Below are 16,344 nucleotides of genomic sequence, written 5' to 3'. Positions count from 1 at the left end.
CAGCCAGCAGTTGTGGCTCTGTGGGGATTGCACCAGCACATGGAAGACCTGTCTCTCCCCTCAGAAAATCTGCCTTTCAAACAAAAGTCTTTAAAAATTTTTTTCTCCTTCGATTCTTTTTTGTACTCCCCTTCACATAATTTAATCGAAAATAATTACTGAACTACTTTCTAGCACACACCCACCTGCAATAAACATGACTCGAAGCATCATTCACTGAAAATACTATCAAAACTTTCCTAAGATGATGTCATCTGTTTTCTGAATCTTCAGACACACGTCCTGTCCTCAACTCTTGACCCAGTTCTACTTTCCAAGCATGGTGAAACGGAAGCCCAGTAGTGACGCTCAAATACTTCTGAGTTCTCTGAGATTCACTTAGGAGGGATGAGCAACACAGGTGCACAAAGAGAATGCCAGAAAGCTCAAGTGCCCACAGAGCAAGAGGGAAAAGCCTGGCACTCACGCACGCGCAGTGCCCTGGATCTTTCATCAATGCTCAAATGATCAACGGTCCCTTGCTTCTCTCCTCACTCAGCTGAGCCAACTACACCGCACCAGCCACCTGTTAACATCTTCCCTTTAAAGGGTATGGGCACAGTGAGGGGGCCTCAGGATACACAGCAGAACTCTACTAGACAGATCCATCAAGATGAGGGAGTTTTAAAACCCACTTAACTGCATTGAAAACAAGCAAGCTATTTTCCGATTTAAGAAAAAACAAAGTAAAGGCCTGCAACTGTAGCACGGCAGGTTAAGCTGCCACCAGGGACGAGCCTCAGGACTCTGCAAATGTGCCTGGGACAACAGCAGTAGCTGGCCCAAGTGCCTGACCCCGCCCCCCATCCACATGGGACTGAATAAACCTCCAGGCTAATCCGGGTAGCCCGGCCAACCTGGCAGCTTCAGGAGTGAACCAACGGATCAAAGAGCCGCCTCCGCCCTCCCTGATCTACTGTCATCCAAAGAAAATTAAAACAACCTCCACCAAGAGACTTGCTTTAACGTGAGTGCACAGCACTGCGAGCGGCAGAGCTGCAGCTGTGGTGCTAACAATAAATCGACCCTACTGAACATTCTACACTGCGTGCCTTGGCAAACGCTGCATAGAGCACTGAGTGGCAGAATCAAATCCTATACACGGAAATCACCCGCCCCAAGTTATCAACTAGATTCATAAAATTAAAAGTGTTCCAATATGTTGCTCTGAATTATTTACTATGAAGTGTGTGAAATAAATAATAAACAAACTCCAGTCCAAACAAGAAAAGGTTTCCCCACCCACAATCACATCCCAGGTGGCCACTAGCTGTGCTAACATACTGTATCTTTCACCTCTTTGCTAAACTTCTCAAATCCTAATCCTCAGACTAAAAAACATCTATTTTAACGAAAGCTGGTGTCTAAAAGTACTAAACGCATCAATCTGGTATTTAGTAAGTGAATTATTTACGATACTGACGATTATGCTACTGGAGATTATATGTACAGTGTTTCCATTTCGAAGTTAGCATTTCCCAAACTGACACCTAGTTACTCTCAAATTTAAGTATTGTAAGGCTCATGCAAATAGAATTAAGGCCGCTAGTGCAAAACGCACTTGCTAGTTAATGCCTACGTTTAGGCCCACAGAAAGTCGGGAGTTTTTCAGTGTAAACTGTGCAAATTGCACACCTGCTTAAAAAAAAACAAAAAAACTCTCGAGTTCGAGTGGATGGTTGGATGACCGTGCGGGCTGCTGTGGGCAGCACCTGCCGTCCGCAGGCACCCTACCCTACCCTACCCTACCCTACCCTACCCTACCCTACCCTAACCTCCGCTCCTCTCCTCTCCTCTCCGGTCGCGATGGGGGGAGTCCACAGAGCGAAAACCACAGAACATCCCCGCCTGTCCAATTAGCTCAAGTCCCTGGCTGGGCCGGCTACCCTCACCAACACAAACTACAAACACCACGAGGAGTGGGGACCGCAGAGCAGCACCGCCGGCGAGCGCCTCCAGAGACCCGGGCCGACCTGCGGGGCGATGCGTCCCGCACCCCCAGCCTCCTAAGCCGGGCGAAGGGTGCAGGTCGCTGCTGCCCCGGAGGAGTGCGGGGCGAGGGATGCAGGTCGCTTCCGCCTTGGCGGGGTGCGGGGCGAGGGATGCAGGTCGCTCGCGCCCCGGAGTGCGGGGAGAGGGGTGCAGGCCGCTCCCGCCTCGGTGGAGCGCGGGGCGAGGGGTGCAGGTCGCTCCCGCTCCGGCGGGGTGCGGGGCTAGGGGTGCTAGTCGCTCCCGCTCCGGAGGGGTGCGGGGCGAGGGGCGAGGGGTGCAGGTCGCTCTTGCCTCGGCGGGGTGCGGCGTGCGAGGGGTGCAGGCCGCTCCCGCCCGGCCCGGGGCTGCGGGGCTGGCCGCGCGGGGCCCCCTGCCGCAGTCCGCCGGGCCCGGGGGAGGGGCGCCCCGGGAGCCGCGCCCCTCCCCCCGCGGCCCCACCCCGGGGAGCCCTCGGGGCCCGCGCCCACCCTCCGCGCGCGGGGCCGGCCCGGGGTGACCCGGCGATACCAACCTCGCTATTGAAGGTCTTGACGGCCTCCATGTTGTCGCTGCGGAGGCCCCGGGGCCCGGCGGCGGAAGAGGCGGCGGCCGCGGCGCCCGGGGAGCCGAGAGCGGGGAGCCCGAGCGGGGCGCCGGCGCGGGAGCGGCCACCCCCCGGGGCGGCGGCGGCGGGAGGGCAGGCTCGGGTCGGGAAGGGCTCCCTCAGGGCCGGCGGAGCCCCGGCATGGCCGCCGGGGCGGGCGGAGCGCCGGGGTCGGCCACAGAGGCGCAGCCGGGGCGGGCCGGCGGGGGAGGGGCTGGGCCGCGGCGCCTGGGCTTCTCCGCCCCGCTCGCTCTCGCTTCCGCCGCTCCCGGGCCCCTACACGCCGCAGTCCCTCCTCGCTTTTCCTCCGACAGGCTCCGCTCTCGCCGCCCGCGCCGCAGGAACCGGTAGCGCACGGCCCAGACACAGGAGGAAGCGCCGGCAGCAGCGGCGGCTGCGGCATCCAATATGGCGGCCCCGAGTCGGGCCGCGCAGCTAGGAGCTCGGCGGCGCCCGACAGCGCGCCCCCTGGCGGCGGGACCGCGCGGGCCGCGGCGGCGGCGCACGCACCATCGAGCCTGCGCGGGCCAGAGCGTCGCCGCCCGGAGGTCCGCGCGCGGCTCGGCGGGGCCGGGCTGCGGGGCTGCGGGCGCCTGCACCCTCGTCCCCCGCGCGCCCCTGCCGAGGCGGGAGCGGCCCCTGGGGCGAAGGGTGCCTCCGCCGCCGGGGCTGGGAGAAAGCCGTGCACGTGCACATGAAGGCATTTCCGTTCCCCACCACACTGCATTGGTGTCCGCGAGCAGGGGAGTCGGGGAGGGGGGCTTGGGTTGCTTTGGAAAACTTTTTTGTTGTTGTTGTTTTTTAACAGGACAGTGGCATGTTGGCTGGCAGCCAAAGAAAAGTTGCTAGTCGTCCACCTGTTCAGCAACACTGTATCCCAATGTTTGGCGCGGGTGCGGGGGAGAGCCTTCTGGGAGCCGGCTGCGCGCAGCCCGCTGCCCGTACGCATGGACACTGGGGGTCCCGGCACGTGCACTGGCACAAGGGGAACCCGAGGGTTAGGCAGCTTGGATTCTCCTGCAAGAATTCTGCCCTGGATTGTTTGTAGAGAGCAAAATGCGCTGTTTTGCAGATGGAATCAGGGTTTGCTGCCTGCAAGCTGCTTGCTCGTGTTACCTGCAATGTAGAGCGACACCAGTTTTAAGAGCCAGCATTTCTTGACATTAAAAGTTAAGAGTGCTTCATTGCACTGCGAACACGGCAGGCCACTTGGTCAAAGTCATCCTTCCAGCAAACAAAACCGAGTTCACAGGGTGAAAACAAAAGTGCTGGCGGAATTCAACGTTGGAGGGTTGTTGGCATCCTGGCAACTGGCTGAGAGCAGCCGCAGAACCCAGTGGAGAGCCTTGCTGGTTGTCCTGTATCACGGAGAGATTGCGGACACAGGTAAAAGCTTTGCTTTTAAAGGTGGGAATCCCACACACTGCAACAACGTTGCACCTGACCCTGCAGCTGCCTGCTAACCCTCGGCTTGCTTCTGCTCCCATCTTTGCCTAGACAACAGTAGAAGGGTTGCTGGGTTTACCATTGCAAAACTAATGCTTAACATTGCACTTACGCCTTGGGCTGAAACCAGCCTCCCCTCACTCGGGTCACTGCCTCCGCACAGACTTTTCTGTCCATTTTCAGAGGACTGCGCAGCTCGGTGGGACGGGCCTCTCCTGTGAGGGTTCTCCCAGTCATTCCCCACGTCCTCATAAGGGACATCGCACACTCAGTTGGGTCTGCACCAAGTTTTCACATTTGGAGCACAACACTGGCCTATTAGGGATCATGTATCCCGCCGTAGTTGGGATGAATGCTGACAGAGTTACTGGGAGCTGATAGACAAAAGTGCAACACGAGCCAAAAGCTGTTATGACTTAATAAAGTTTCCACGGCCAGAGCTCACGCCCTCAACAAGGCAGTAACCCCTCTTAAAGGCACCCATCAACAGTTACACTAGGGACAGAGCCCCAGCCACACCTCTTAGAATGCAAGATTCTCTTTCAAGGGGTCAGAATTCCCCTGTGTACTGTTCAAGATGAAAATCTTCATATCAAGGTAACTAATTGTCCAGAGATAACTTTGGATGACTTAGTAATAGAAAGGGAACTTTGTGTGTTGTTGTTTTAACCAGCTGTGTGGGACAGTTGGGCTTGAATTGCGTCTCTCTAAATTCACCTCTTGGATCCTAACTCCCGGACCTCAGATACTGCACCTGCATTTGGACACAGTCCCTGTAAACAAAGGGGTGACTAAGTTAAAATGAGACCCAGGGGAACACAACATGAAGACACAGGGAAAAGGTTGCATTTACAAGCCAAGAAAAGAGGCCTGCAAAGCAACCGAGCCTGATACCTCCATTTCCAACCAAGCCCCCAGAGCTGTGAGAAAGCAACTTTTGCTGTTTGGGGTGCCCAGCCTGGGGCACTTTGTTGGTAGCCCCGAAAAGTGAAGCAAGCAACATGCAAACCACTCAGACTAGAAGCTTGCAAGCTAGAAGTAACAGGGAGAGTTGCCCATGGTTTTCTTCATTTTTTTTTCCTTAACATTGTCTACTTAGCCGAGAGGGATGCAGTCCCATGTACGTCTCTGATTAGGTTGGGGACGGTGGAGGTTTGGAGGAAGCTGAGTGGGACAGATGTTTCAAGTTTTTTTTTTTCCTGCGTCCCCTCGAAAGAAGAAGAGAGAGCCACTGCTTGCTGACAAACTGTATCAACACCTAGGGGTGGAGGATGGTCATTTGATGACACTTTAGAGACCCCACTTGAGTGGTTTTCATAGCTTTAACATGTCAGCTTTGTTACACCAGGACTGAAAAAAACCTTGCCAAGGTCTGTTGGCTGAGCAAGTCTACCACAGACCCAAAAACGTGCTGCAAAGCTTGGCCAGGAGAGTGGTCCAACCTGTTCTGCTTTCCATGTTCTGATGACATCCTCTGCCGGCCCCAGCAACTGAGGAGGCCCAGTCATGACACAAGTGCTCCAAAGTTGGACCACATATTGTGTGATATTCCCTGTGGTTGGGGTTTAAATCCAGCCATTTAGCTGGGAAGTCCAGCAAGATACCTCACCTGGGGTGACCTCAGGTTTGACTTTTGTATGTGCCAGACAGTGCAAGGTCAGGTTTGGTCTGTTACCTGCACCAGCCAGTGCACATACTGGGTGGATGCAGCTGCCTGATCAATTCTACCCTCAGCCCCAACTCTCACACAAAATAATGGGTGCTGCAGCCTGCCTAGGCCTGGTCTTCACACACACCAGTGGGTGCCACAACACAGTCAGGGAAACCCCCCAAAACCATTTGTTTAACTGAAAGTAGGAATTACAGAGAGAGAAAGACATAGAGATCTTCCATTCACTGGTCCACTCCCCAAATGGCCACATTGGCAGGCAGTTAGATTACAGAGGAACATCTAGCCCATGTGAGATGCTGACACCACGGGATGGTTAAACCCGATACACCATCATGTCAGCTCTCAGAACTGTTACTTATAATCACGAAGCGAAAGGAAAGTCACAGTGTCATTTGGAAATGCAGCTGAGGCACACCAAGCACCACTCTGCAGTTCTTGTGCTCATGCTGAAGTGTGTTGGTCGTGGGCAAGGTCGCTAAGCCAGCTTGGAATTGGCTCGACCTTTCTGTGAGGAGGCAGTAGGTTTTTATCATTTATAGGGGATGAAGGGATTGGCAATGCCTTGAGAAAATGTGGTATAAAGGGTTCAGCTACCACCAGCAGCATAGCTGATTGGTGTCGTGGCTATTCCACCTCTTAGCTCACTCCGTGCTAATGGCACGGGAAAGCTGCCTGCTGTCCAGATGAAGCTCCTGGCTCCTAACTTCAGATCAGCCTGGACTGGATGGCAGCCATGAAGGATGGAAGATGTTTGTCTCTCCTTCTCACTAACTCTGTCTTTCCAATAAATAAGTAAAGCTTTCAAAAAAAATTTCAGTTTCCCCAGCAATAGGCAACTACCTGCATTGCCTTGTACCTAGGTAAAGGTTACACTGCTGGGAGAAAAGCAGCAAGCAGCTGGTGGGCATTCTGGGCCTGGTTAATGCCAAGTTTGGGTTAACTATGCCAGTATGCCAGCATAGTTGCTGCTGCTGCTTTTCTGTCCCCTTTCATATTCTTTCTTTTTTTCTTTCTTTTTCTTTCTTTCTTTCTTTCTTTCTTTCTTTCTTTCTTTCTTTCTTTCTTTCTTTCTTTCCTTCTTTCTTTCTTTCTTTCTTTCTTTCTTTCTTTCTTTCTTTCTTTCTTTCTTTCTTTCTTTCTTTCTTTCTTTCTTTCTTTCTTTCTTTCTTTCTTTCTTTCTTTCTTTCTTTCTTTCTTTCTTTCTTTCTTTCTTTCTTTCTTTCTTTCTTTCTTTCTTTCTTTCTTTCTTTCTTTCTTTCTTTCTTTTCTTTCTTTCTTTCTTTCTTTCTTTCTTTCTTTCTTTCTTTCTTTCTTTCAAAAAAAAAGGAGGGGTGGGGAACTCTTGGCCTCCAGGTGGTGGTGAGGGGACTGCAGAATGCCCAGGGAAGGGGTCTGTGTTGGACTGGGGGCAGCTGAGGACATGTTTCACAGGGGAGGAAAGAGTTCTGGGGTCTTCCACAGACAGGGCCACTGCACTCACAAGTAGGTAAGGGGGCTCAGACACAGTGGTTTAAAGGGGGGAAACTGGAGGCCATGTCTAGGTCAGACCAAGGCACCCACACATGTGGGAGGCTGGACTTGGCTAAATAGCAGCACATATCACCTGCTGGTGCTACCAAAAGCTGGGGCTGGTTAGCGTACCTGGCTGGGCTAGGCACGGTATCCATCTGTGAATGTTGGAACAGAGGGTGAGCCACGTCAGGCTGGGCCACATTGCCCACCAGAACATGAGAGAATCAAATATGGGAACAGATTCTGTAGGGGAATTGTGGGCTCACCTCTGTGGGACTGCAGCACCCCTCCTGGCTCAGGCAGAGAACTGGGACTGGTGACTAGCTAAGCCAGGCTGGGCAATAGAACTCATCTGATAGGAATCCACCTGACACTAAGGGGGCTGGGGCTGGGAGAAAGCTAGGTGGAGCCAGGTTATCATACCTGCCATCACATGAAAGGGCATGGGGTTGAGGGCAGACCTTGCCAAGCAGGGCTACTGCCCTCACTAGCAAGGCTGCAACACCTATCTAGGTGTGTGGGGGCTGGGGTAGGCTGGGCTGGGCCAGAATCAGCAACTACTGGCATGCTCAAGAGCCAGGATAGGCTGTGGACCATAACTGGCCAGATTTGGTTGCAACATCCACCAGCAAGAGCTGAGATTATGAGTGGTCCATGCCAGGCTGGATCAAAGCACCTGCCAACATGCTTGAGACCCAGGGCTGGGAATGGGCCTGGTAGGGGGATTCTGGGGACTCCCCTGTGGGACCATAGCTCCCACTGGCAAGTGCAAGACCCAGGACTGTGGATGGATTAGGCTGGACAAGGTTGCAGTACCCACTGGCAGGCATGCGGGTTGGGTCTGGGAACGAGCCAAGCTGGGCTAGGCTCCAGCACCCAGTAGTGCTCATGAGAGCCAGAGTAAGTATAGGACAGGCCAGGATAGGCTGTGACACCTGGTGAATCACACATAGCTGGGTCTGGAAGTGAGATGGAGTGGGGGGCAGCCCGGCCTATGCTATAACATCCATCAGTGAGAGCGAGAATGGGTGTGGGTCAGTCATGCTAAGACACAGTACCCACCAGTGAGTGCCAGGACTAGGGACTGGCTAGCCAGTTTGTGAAGCAACACCCACAGCCTACATGAGATCCACTGCTGGGAGTGGCCCTGGTGGGGGACCTTGGAGAACTCCACTCCTAGGCACAGCTCACACCCATGAGCATGAAAGCCAGAGCTGGGAGCAAGTTAGACAAAGCTGGGCTGTAGCACCCTTTGGCACATCTGTGAACTGGGTTTAGGGGTGGGCTGGGAAAGATCAGTCCACAGCACACACTGGCATGGGCGAGAACTGAGACAGGATATAGGCCAAGCTAGGTTGGGCCACAACACCTGCCAGTTCACATGAGGTCTGGGGATGGGAATGGGAGAGGCTGGGCTAGGCTGCTGTACCCACTGGCAGGAGCTGAGACTGGGGGTGGGCTGTGCTGAGTGAGGTTGTAGTACCTGCTGGCAAATGCCAAGACTGGGATGGGTCATCTCAGACTGGGCCATAGCATGTATTGGCACACACAAGGTCAGGGCTGGGAGCAGGCCTGGTAGAACTTTAGGGACTCCGCTAGTGAACATGAGAGCTGGAACTGTATGTGGGCAGTCTGTGTGTGGGCCAGGCTCAGCTAAGGTGCTGTCCCTGCTGGTATGCAGGAGAGCCAGAATGGGTGTAGGCCAGCTGGGCGAGGCTGAGCATCGACTGGCAAGTGTCAGGACTGGTTGTGAGTTGTCAGCCCAGACTGCAGTGCCCCCTGTCAGGCACGAGATCTAGAGCTGGGAACATACCTGGCAGGGGAGATGTGGGCCCTCCCCTGGTAGGCTGTACCTATTGCTGGTGGGCTTAAGAACCAGGGGCTGGGGGCAGGCCAAGCTGGACAAGATAGCAGCACCTGTTGGCATACATGAAGGCTGCGTTTGGGGGGTGGGTCATGCCAAGCTAAGCTGTAGTATTGTGGGTGTGTATCAGATGAGATGTGGGCTGAGCTGGGCTGTAGCAGAGCCTGACACATGCAAAAACTGGAGCTGGGAGTGGGCCTGGTAGGAGTTACTGGAGTTTGCTCTAATTAGGCCACAGCACCCATTGGCATGCTTGAAGACCAGATCTATGGCAGGCTGGCTGGACCAGGCCATACCATCCATCAATTCCTGTGAAATATGGGGCTGAGGCAGAGCCGATCAAGCTACATCTATTGGTATGTGCATTGGCTCAAACAGGTAACAGACTAAACTTGACCCTACACTGGCCTGTGCATGCAAGAATCAAGTCTGAGGTTACCCAAGATGAGGTTTTTGGGGGGACTCCCTGATTGGACTGCTGGATTAGACCCTGGCTACAGGGAAAATCACAAGATATGTGATTCAACCTTATATTACTTATTAGTTGCTGATGCCTGTGCAGGGGACAGCATGTCCGCATGCACATGGGGGGATGTGATGGCCAGGTCAGCTAGGGCAGCAGAGGACGTCAACTGCCCCATCAAAGGATGGAATGCAGAACAGGTTGGACTGAACTCCTGGCCGAGCTTTGCAGCATGTTCCTGTGAATGTACTAAGGTGAACTCCGCCAACCAGCAGATTTTGGAAAGGTTTCTGAACCCTGGAGCAATGAAACCAACAACATCTTAGAACTATAAAAACCACCCAAGTAACATTCTTGGAATACTCTTCCTTTTTCGGGGTCTCCAAGCCATTCCTTATCTCCAGGTACTGATGCAATGGCCCTCTCTCCTTTCCCCCTTGAAGGGGAAAAAAAAAACCTGAAACATTTGTCCTACTCATCTTCCTCCAAACCTCAACCCTCTTCACCTTCTTCGGAGGCCTACATGCATGCCTTTCAACTATGTAGACAATGTTAAAACAAAACAAAAATATAGTACAGGCATCCTTGTGGTATCCAGAGGTAACTGGAACTCTATAGAGCAGTCTAGTGAGCCACTAGCACATTCTATTAAATTTGCTTAGCCCAGTGAAAACAAAGTGCTGTAGGTAAGGAAGGCAGGGTTTTAGAATAATTATTCGTATCTTACAGGCAGATTATTTCATCTTGGTTGCATGGTAATTGTCCATTGATAGGTTTCTGAATTCACTCATGGCCATCAACAGCACATTCCAGTCTCCGTTAGGTATGATACGTGCCTTCTGTTTGTGAGGCTTTCGTTCTTGAATTTCCCTTTGGCTCCTATAAAACGCTCAGCTGTCACTCCCTTCTTTTACATGTCTGTGTTCTGGACCTGTAAAGGTAAGTAAGGCATAACAATAATGAAAGAGAGAGAGTCCATAATGATGAGAAAAAGAGCAAAGAGTCAAATGTTTAAAAGGAGTGCATGTTAAAGAGATGGCACTCAAGTATAAACTGTTTCCCTAGCATTAGGAAGGTTAAGATCTAGACATGCCTGTTTGATCAACAAGTATGTTTTATGGGTGAATTTCCTGCAACTTCAGTGGAGTACTGGGAGCAGAGATAAGATTTCAGTGGCATAAGGAATGGCTTGTAAACAATTTTGTCGAGAGATTTATTACACAAGGAGGAAGGGGATAAAATGGGAGTGAAAAAGAGTAAGGGGCTACTGTGCTGGGGCAGAGCAGTCAATTCAAAGGACATGAGAATATGCAGGGAAACATGCCAACACTTCCAACACCAGAGGAAGGCCGAGCTGGAGAGAGTCCACACAATCCCAACCTTAGATCATGAAGTGCTAACACTGTGGAGTGGAGTTTCTTAAGCTGTTGGGATAAAAAGGCAGCTGCTCCCTGTGCAAATGAAAGGGAACAGGAAATACAGGCAGCGCCATCCAGCGTGATTTCAACACTTGAGAAGTCTCATAGTGCCCAACAGATATGTGCATTGGTAAGTAATTTTGCTCATTGAAATATGAAAAACAGGGATATTCACACATCTGCAGAAATCAATAAGGTTTTTCTTTTTTTCTTTCTTAAATAGCATTGTCCTGAACAGGTAGACTCCCAAACAAGGCAGGATAAGTACTGTTTATGTGGGACATGGCCATTACATTTGTTGTTAGAAGGATCTCCAGATGATTTAGACTGTACACGAAGGCATGAGCAGGCTCTGCACAGACACTACACCATGCTATAAAGGGGCTAGAGCCTCTGTGGAAAAGGCGATCCCTCATGAACAAGTTGGGGGTGGCTGGATTCAGGAAAACTTGAATCCAGAAAGCTCTTCTCTATGATTCCTTTTAAGTGTTTATTTTTATTTGAAAGGCAGATTTACAGAGAGAAGGGGATACAAAAGGGTCTTCCATGTGCTGATTCATTCCCCAAAAGATTGCAACAGCCATTGCTGAGCCCGTCCACAGCTCGTAAAACAAGTATCTTTGAAAACATATTATCTTATCATTTTGCCTTGGTATAGTTCACATCTAAATTTTATAGAAGTATGGATTGCTAATTAGCAAGAGTTATAAAAGAGAATTGAAGATGGAGGCTGAAAGAATTGGTGCTGGTGGCATACCATAGTGGTAAAGTGACTTCTCATCTGTAGAGTCAGGGTGGGATTCCTGGAAATCAGAACATTTCCTCTTATCCTTTTAATGCCTGGGGACAAGTGACACTTCAAAATGATGAATTTCAGCCAGGATGGAGCCATATTCCTTAAATACTTCTATGATACCAGTTGAAATCCTACATTTTCTTTTTTAATTTATTCATTTTTATTGGAAAGTCAGATTTACAGAGTGAAGGAGAGATAGAAAGATCTCCCATCTCTTGGTTCACTCCCCAGCTGATCCGAAGCCAGGAGCATCTTCCGAGTCTCCCACATGAGTGCAGGGTCCCAAGTGCTTGGGCCGTTTTCTACTATCTTCCCAGGTCACAGGCAGGGAGCTGGATGAGAAGCAGGGAAGCAGGGATGCCTGGATACTAACTGGTGCCCATCTGGAATTCCCGGTGCATGCAAGGGACTAGGCTGCTGCGCTGGGCCCCCTGCATTTTCTTTTAAAAGCATTGCTAGGTCCCGGCGCGGTGGCGCAGTGGTTAAGGTCCTCGCCTTGCACACCCAGGATCCCATATGGGCGCCGGTTCTAATCCTGGCAGCCCCGCTTCCCATTCAGCTCCCTGCTTGTGGCCTGGAAAAGCAGCCAAGGATGGCCCAAAGTTTTGGGACCCTGCACCCGCGTGGGAGACCCGGAAGAGTCTCCTGGCTTCGGACCGGCATACCATCAGCCGGGAGTGAATCATTGGACGGAAGATCTTCCTCTCTGTCTATCTTCTCTGTATATCCGCCTTTCCAATAAAAATAAAATAAACCTTTACAAAAAAAAAAAAAGCATTGCTGAATTACGAGAAATTAAAAAGCAATCCTCCAAAATGAGCCAAATGAACAGATGCAGGAAGCCCTGAGCTGGTGCACACCATGAGGCCCTAACTCCTGATGATACCTGGCTTTGATTTTGAGAGCCACATGAGATAAGTTCACAGGATAGGAGATGAGAAAATTACAGAGTTTGAGAATTTTGCACAAAGTCAAATGCTGTGTTGCCATTAAAGTGGTTCAAGTGCAAGGACTGGTGTGGATGGAGGACACTAAACCTGTGCTCGAGTGAGAAAATCAGAGTGGTTGGCGAGGACATCTGCTTGCTTTGGCATTTCCTCTGCAACTTTGCAATCCCAGATCAGACCTCCTATCAAGTGCATGGTCCAACTCATGAAATCTAGATGACGTGAAAAAAAAACTGAAGCCAACAAAATATTTCAGCACGGTTCTGGGCCAGCATGCCTCTCCACAAGTGAGAAGGCACGTGCCAAGTCTCTCAGAGGAAAGCCACTTCAGCTTAACCTTTGAGGAACTTCGACAAACGAAAGTCCAGTTGCAAATAAGATTCTAATGAAACCAACGGAGCATCTACTGAGTGGAAGTCAGCAGAGACAGGCAGCAGCGTTGAACAGCACAAAGTTCAGACAGCAGAACCGACATGTTCAGGATGCAAAGGCTATGCCAGGTTTCCTGTCTGTGAAGAAAAACTAGTTTATTTAGAAAAACTAGATTATTCGCACTAACTACATTCCAGAAAACAACTAAAACCCCAAGGACAAATCCCAAGGAAAGTGAGGTGAGCACAGCCTTACCTTGCTTTTACCTGAGTGCATGATCCATGTGAGATGAACTTGAACTTGGGTTTGGACAACCTCCTGGGTAAAGGGCAGGGAAGTGAGGGGTCAGGGTCTGCAAGAGTCAGGGGTCTCATGGGAGGGTCCACACTAAAGTAGACTGTCAAAGGCTTAAAATAGACAGAAACACAGGTAAACTCCTAGCACAAGGCGTTTCAAGGAAAAATGTCCTTGTTCAAACGTAAGCAAGAGGTGACAAGTGAACCCAACCTAGCCCCAGTGTGGATTTGAAGCTGCAGGTAAATGCAGCAAACACAGGCTTTTAATAAATCTTTTTTTTTTAAAGATTTCTTTATTTTTATTAGAAAGGCAGATATACAGAGAGGTGGAGAGACAACGAGGAAAATCTTCTGTCCGATGAATTACTCCCCAAGCAGCCACAACGGCTGCAGCTGAGCCAATCTGAAGGCATTGGGAGCAGGGAGCTGGATAGGAAGCAGGGCCACCAGGATTAGAACCGGCATCCATATGGGATCCCGGCACGTGCAAGGCGAGCACTCCAGCCGCTAGACTACAGCGTTGACCCCGTCCTAACTTCTATAGGCTTCCTCTCCATCTTTAAAAGATGGGCCAGACTTGCTCACATCCAACCATTGTAACCTGCGTTTGACACAGCATTTGGATGTGTGCTTAAGATGTCTGCATCCCATATTTGAATGCCTGGTTCAAGTCCAGGCCACTCTGCTTCTGATCGAGCTTCCGGCTAACGCACAGCCGGAGAGACGGCAGTGATGGGCTCAGTATACAGGTCTCCATCAACCCCCAGACTGTGTTCCTGGCTCTTGACCCTGACCTGGCTCAGCTCCGCTTGTTACATGCACTTATGCAGCAAACCAGCAGATGAAAAATCTCTCTCTCTGCCTTTCAGATCAAATGAAAAAATTAAAAATAAAATTGAAAAAAAAAAAAACCTCTTTCAACATCACTCTGACAGGGTCTCCTTCAGCACATCTCCTTCCTTCACATTTTTTTGCTTCTGCCTTCATTTATGGCATCTTAAGTGATTACATTGAGCCAACCGAGATAATCCTAGCTAATCGCCTCATTTCAAGACCCTTAGTTTAATTACATCTGCAAAGACCCTCAGTTTAATTAAATCTGCAAAGTTCCTTTTGCCATCCATGCAGAAGAGGACGTGGACATCTTGAGGGGAGCTCATTATTCCGCCTACCGAAATGAGAATCACACAGTCAAGGGTAATTAAGCTTGAAAGGAAATCATACGATGAATGCAAATCAGTAGAAAAGACAGAAGATCCATCTGCAGAATGGTACTTCAGAAACTGCATGTAAAGAACCTGAAAGGTAAATTTATTTTGGTGCAAATCATTTTAAAATCCATGCGTTTTTTTTTTCTTAATGTTTGCTTTCATCCATTTGGAAGAGGCACCAGGAAAGTAAGAGAAAAGGGAAGAGTGCAGGGTGGGAGGGAAGGGGACAGTGAATTCTTGCATTTACTGGTTCATTTCCTAAATGCCTGCAACAGCCAGGATTGGCCACACTGAAGCCAGGAGCCCGGAGCACCATCTGAATTATCCAAATGGGATACAGGGGTCCAAAACACTCGTGCTATCATCTGCCATCTCCAAGGACACATTAGTGGGGAAGGGTAAAGAAAGAGGAATAGCTGAGACCCCAAGTGGCATTCCCATATGAGATGTGGGTGTCCCAGGCAGTCACTTAAACTGCTGTGCCACAACGCCCACCCCATTCATGTGGTTTTCAATGATATGCACTGTCTATGAAATCTTTGAAAGACTACTCCCATATCAACCATGAGCAAGTTGCATTATCGAAGGAATGTAGGGTTGCTTTAACACTGAAAATTTTTCTAAATAGGGGGCTGGCTCCATAGCACAGCCTCTTTCTGTAGCAGCAGCATAACATACGGGTGCCGGTTTGATTCCAGGCTGCTCTACTTCTGATCCAGCTCCCTGCTATGGCCTGGGAAAGCAGCAGAAGATGGCTCAGGGTTTGGGTCCCTGAACGTATGTGGGAGATCCAGAAGAAGCTCCTGGCTCTTGGCTTTGGACTGGTCCAGACCTGGCTATTGTGGCCACTTGAGGAGTGAATCAGAAGATGGAAGTATTCTCTCGCGCTCACGCAGCTTTTTAGATAAATAAACAAACAAACAACAAAATGATTTTTAAAAATTCATCTTGATAGAACTCATGTATTAAGAAGGCAAAAGACGGGGTCGGTGTTGTGGTTCAACCAGCTAATCTTCCGCATTCAAGCACTGGGATCCCATAGAAATGCCAGTTTGTGTTCCGGCTGCTCCACTTCCCGTTCAGCTCCTTGATTATGGCTTGGGAAAGCAGCAGAGGACGGCTTTAGTCCCTAGGTCCCTGTCCTGTGTGGAAGACCTGGATGAAGCTCCTGGCTCCTGACTTCAGATCAGCTCAGTTGCAATTATTGCAGCCACTTGGGGAATGAGCCAGAGGTTGGGGCAATCTTTCTCTATCTTCCTTCTCTCTGTAAAATTTTTCTTCCCAATAAAAAAAATATAAAACAAGCAAGAGGTTTAAAAAGGGAAACTAGGTGATTATTTCAGTAGGCACAGTACTGCATCTGACATGATAAAGTATCATTTACTACATCACAATTTTATTTATTTCTACTGACTGTCTCAACCAGTTACCATCAATTTGGTGCCTTAAATCTGTAGAAATGACTTTTTTTCATAGTTTCAAAAGTTAAAAGTCCCAAATCAAGGAATAGGCAGGCAAGACTCCCCCAAGGGCTCCCAGGGCGAATCTGTCCCTTGTGTTTCCAGCTCCTGCCGATGTTCATTGGCATGTGGCCACCTGACTCCCGCCTCTGCTTCCGAATGCAAAGGGTCTTCTCTGTTCTGGGCTCTGCAGCTGCCCCCACCTCTCCTCCAAGGACCTGTGCGACTGTATTTGGGACTCACTCAGATAATCCAGCAGAAACGCTCCTCCCC

General features: G+C 50.3%; 1 protein-coding gene across 1 annotated transcript in view; it reads right to left on the bottom strand.

The window, feature by feature from the left end:
- TIAM2 (TIAM Rac1 associated GEF 2) overlaps positions 1-2,651 on the bottom strand; it is a 440,232-nt gene extending 437,581 nt beyond the window's left edge. Inside the window, 1 exon segment of the mRNA XM_040965572.1 lies at positions 2,543-2,651. Within this exon segment, the coding sequence (XP_040821506.1) occupies positions 2,543-2,572 (30 nt within the window). The 5' untranslated portion in view covers positions 2,573-2,651.
- Positions 2,652-16,344: the final 13,693 nt, after the last annotated feature.

Source organism: Ochotona curzoniae, unplaced genomic scaffold (assembly GCF_017591425.1).
Source record: "Ochotona curzoniae isolate NIBS_2020 unplaced genomic scaffold, NIBS_Ocur_1.0 scaffold_3890, whole genome shotgun sequence".
NCBI classification, from domain to species: Eukaryota; Metazoa; Chordata; class Mammalia; order Lagomorpha; family Ochotonidae; genus Ochotona; species Ochotona curzoniae.
Note: the sequence above shows the minus strand (reverse complement) of the source record. Positions and strands in the feature narration are given on the sequence as shown.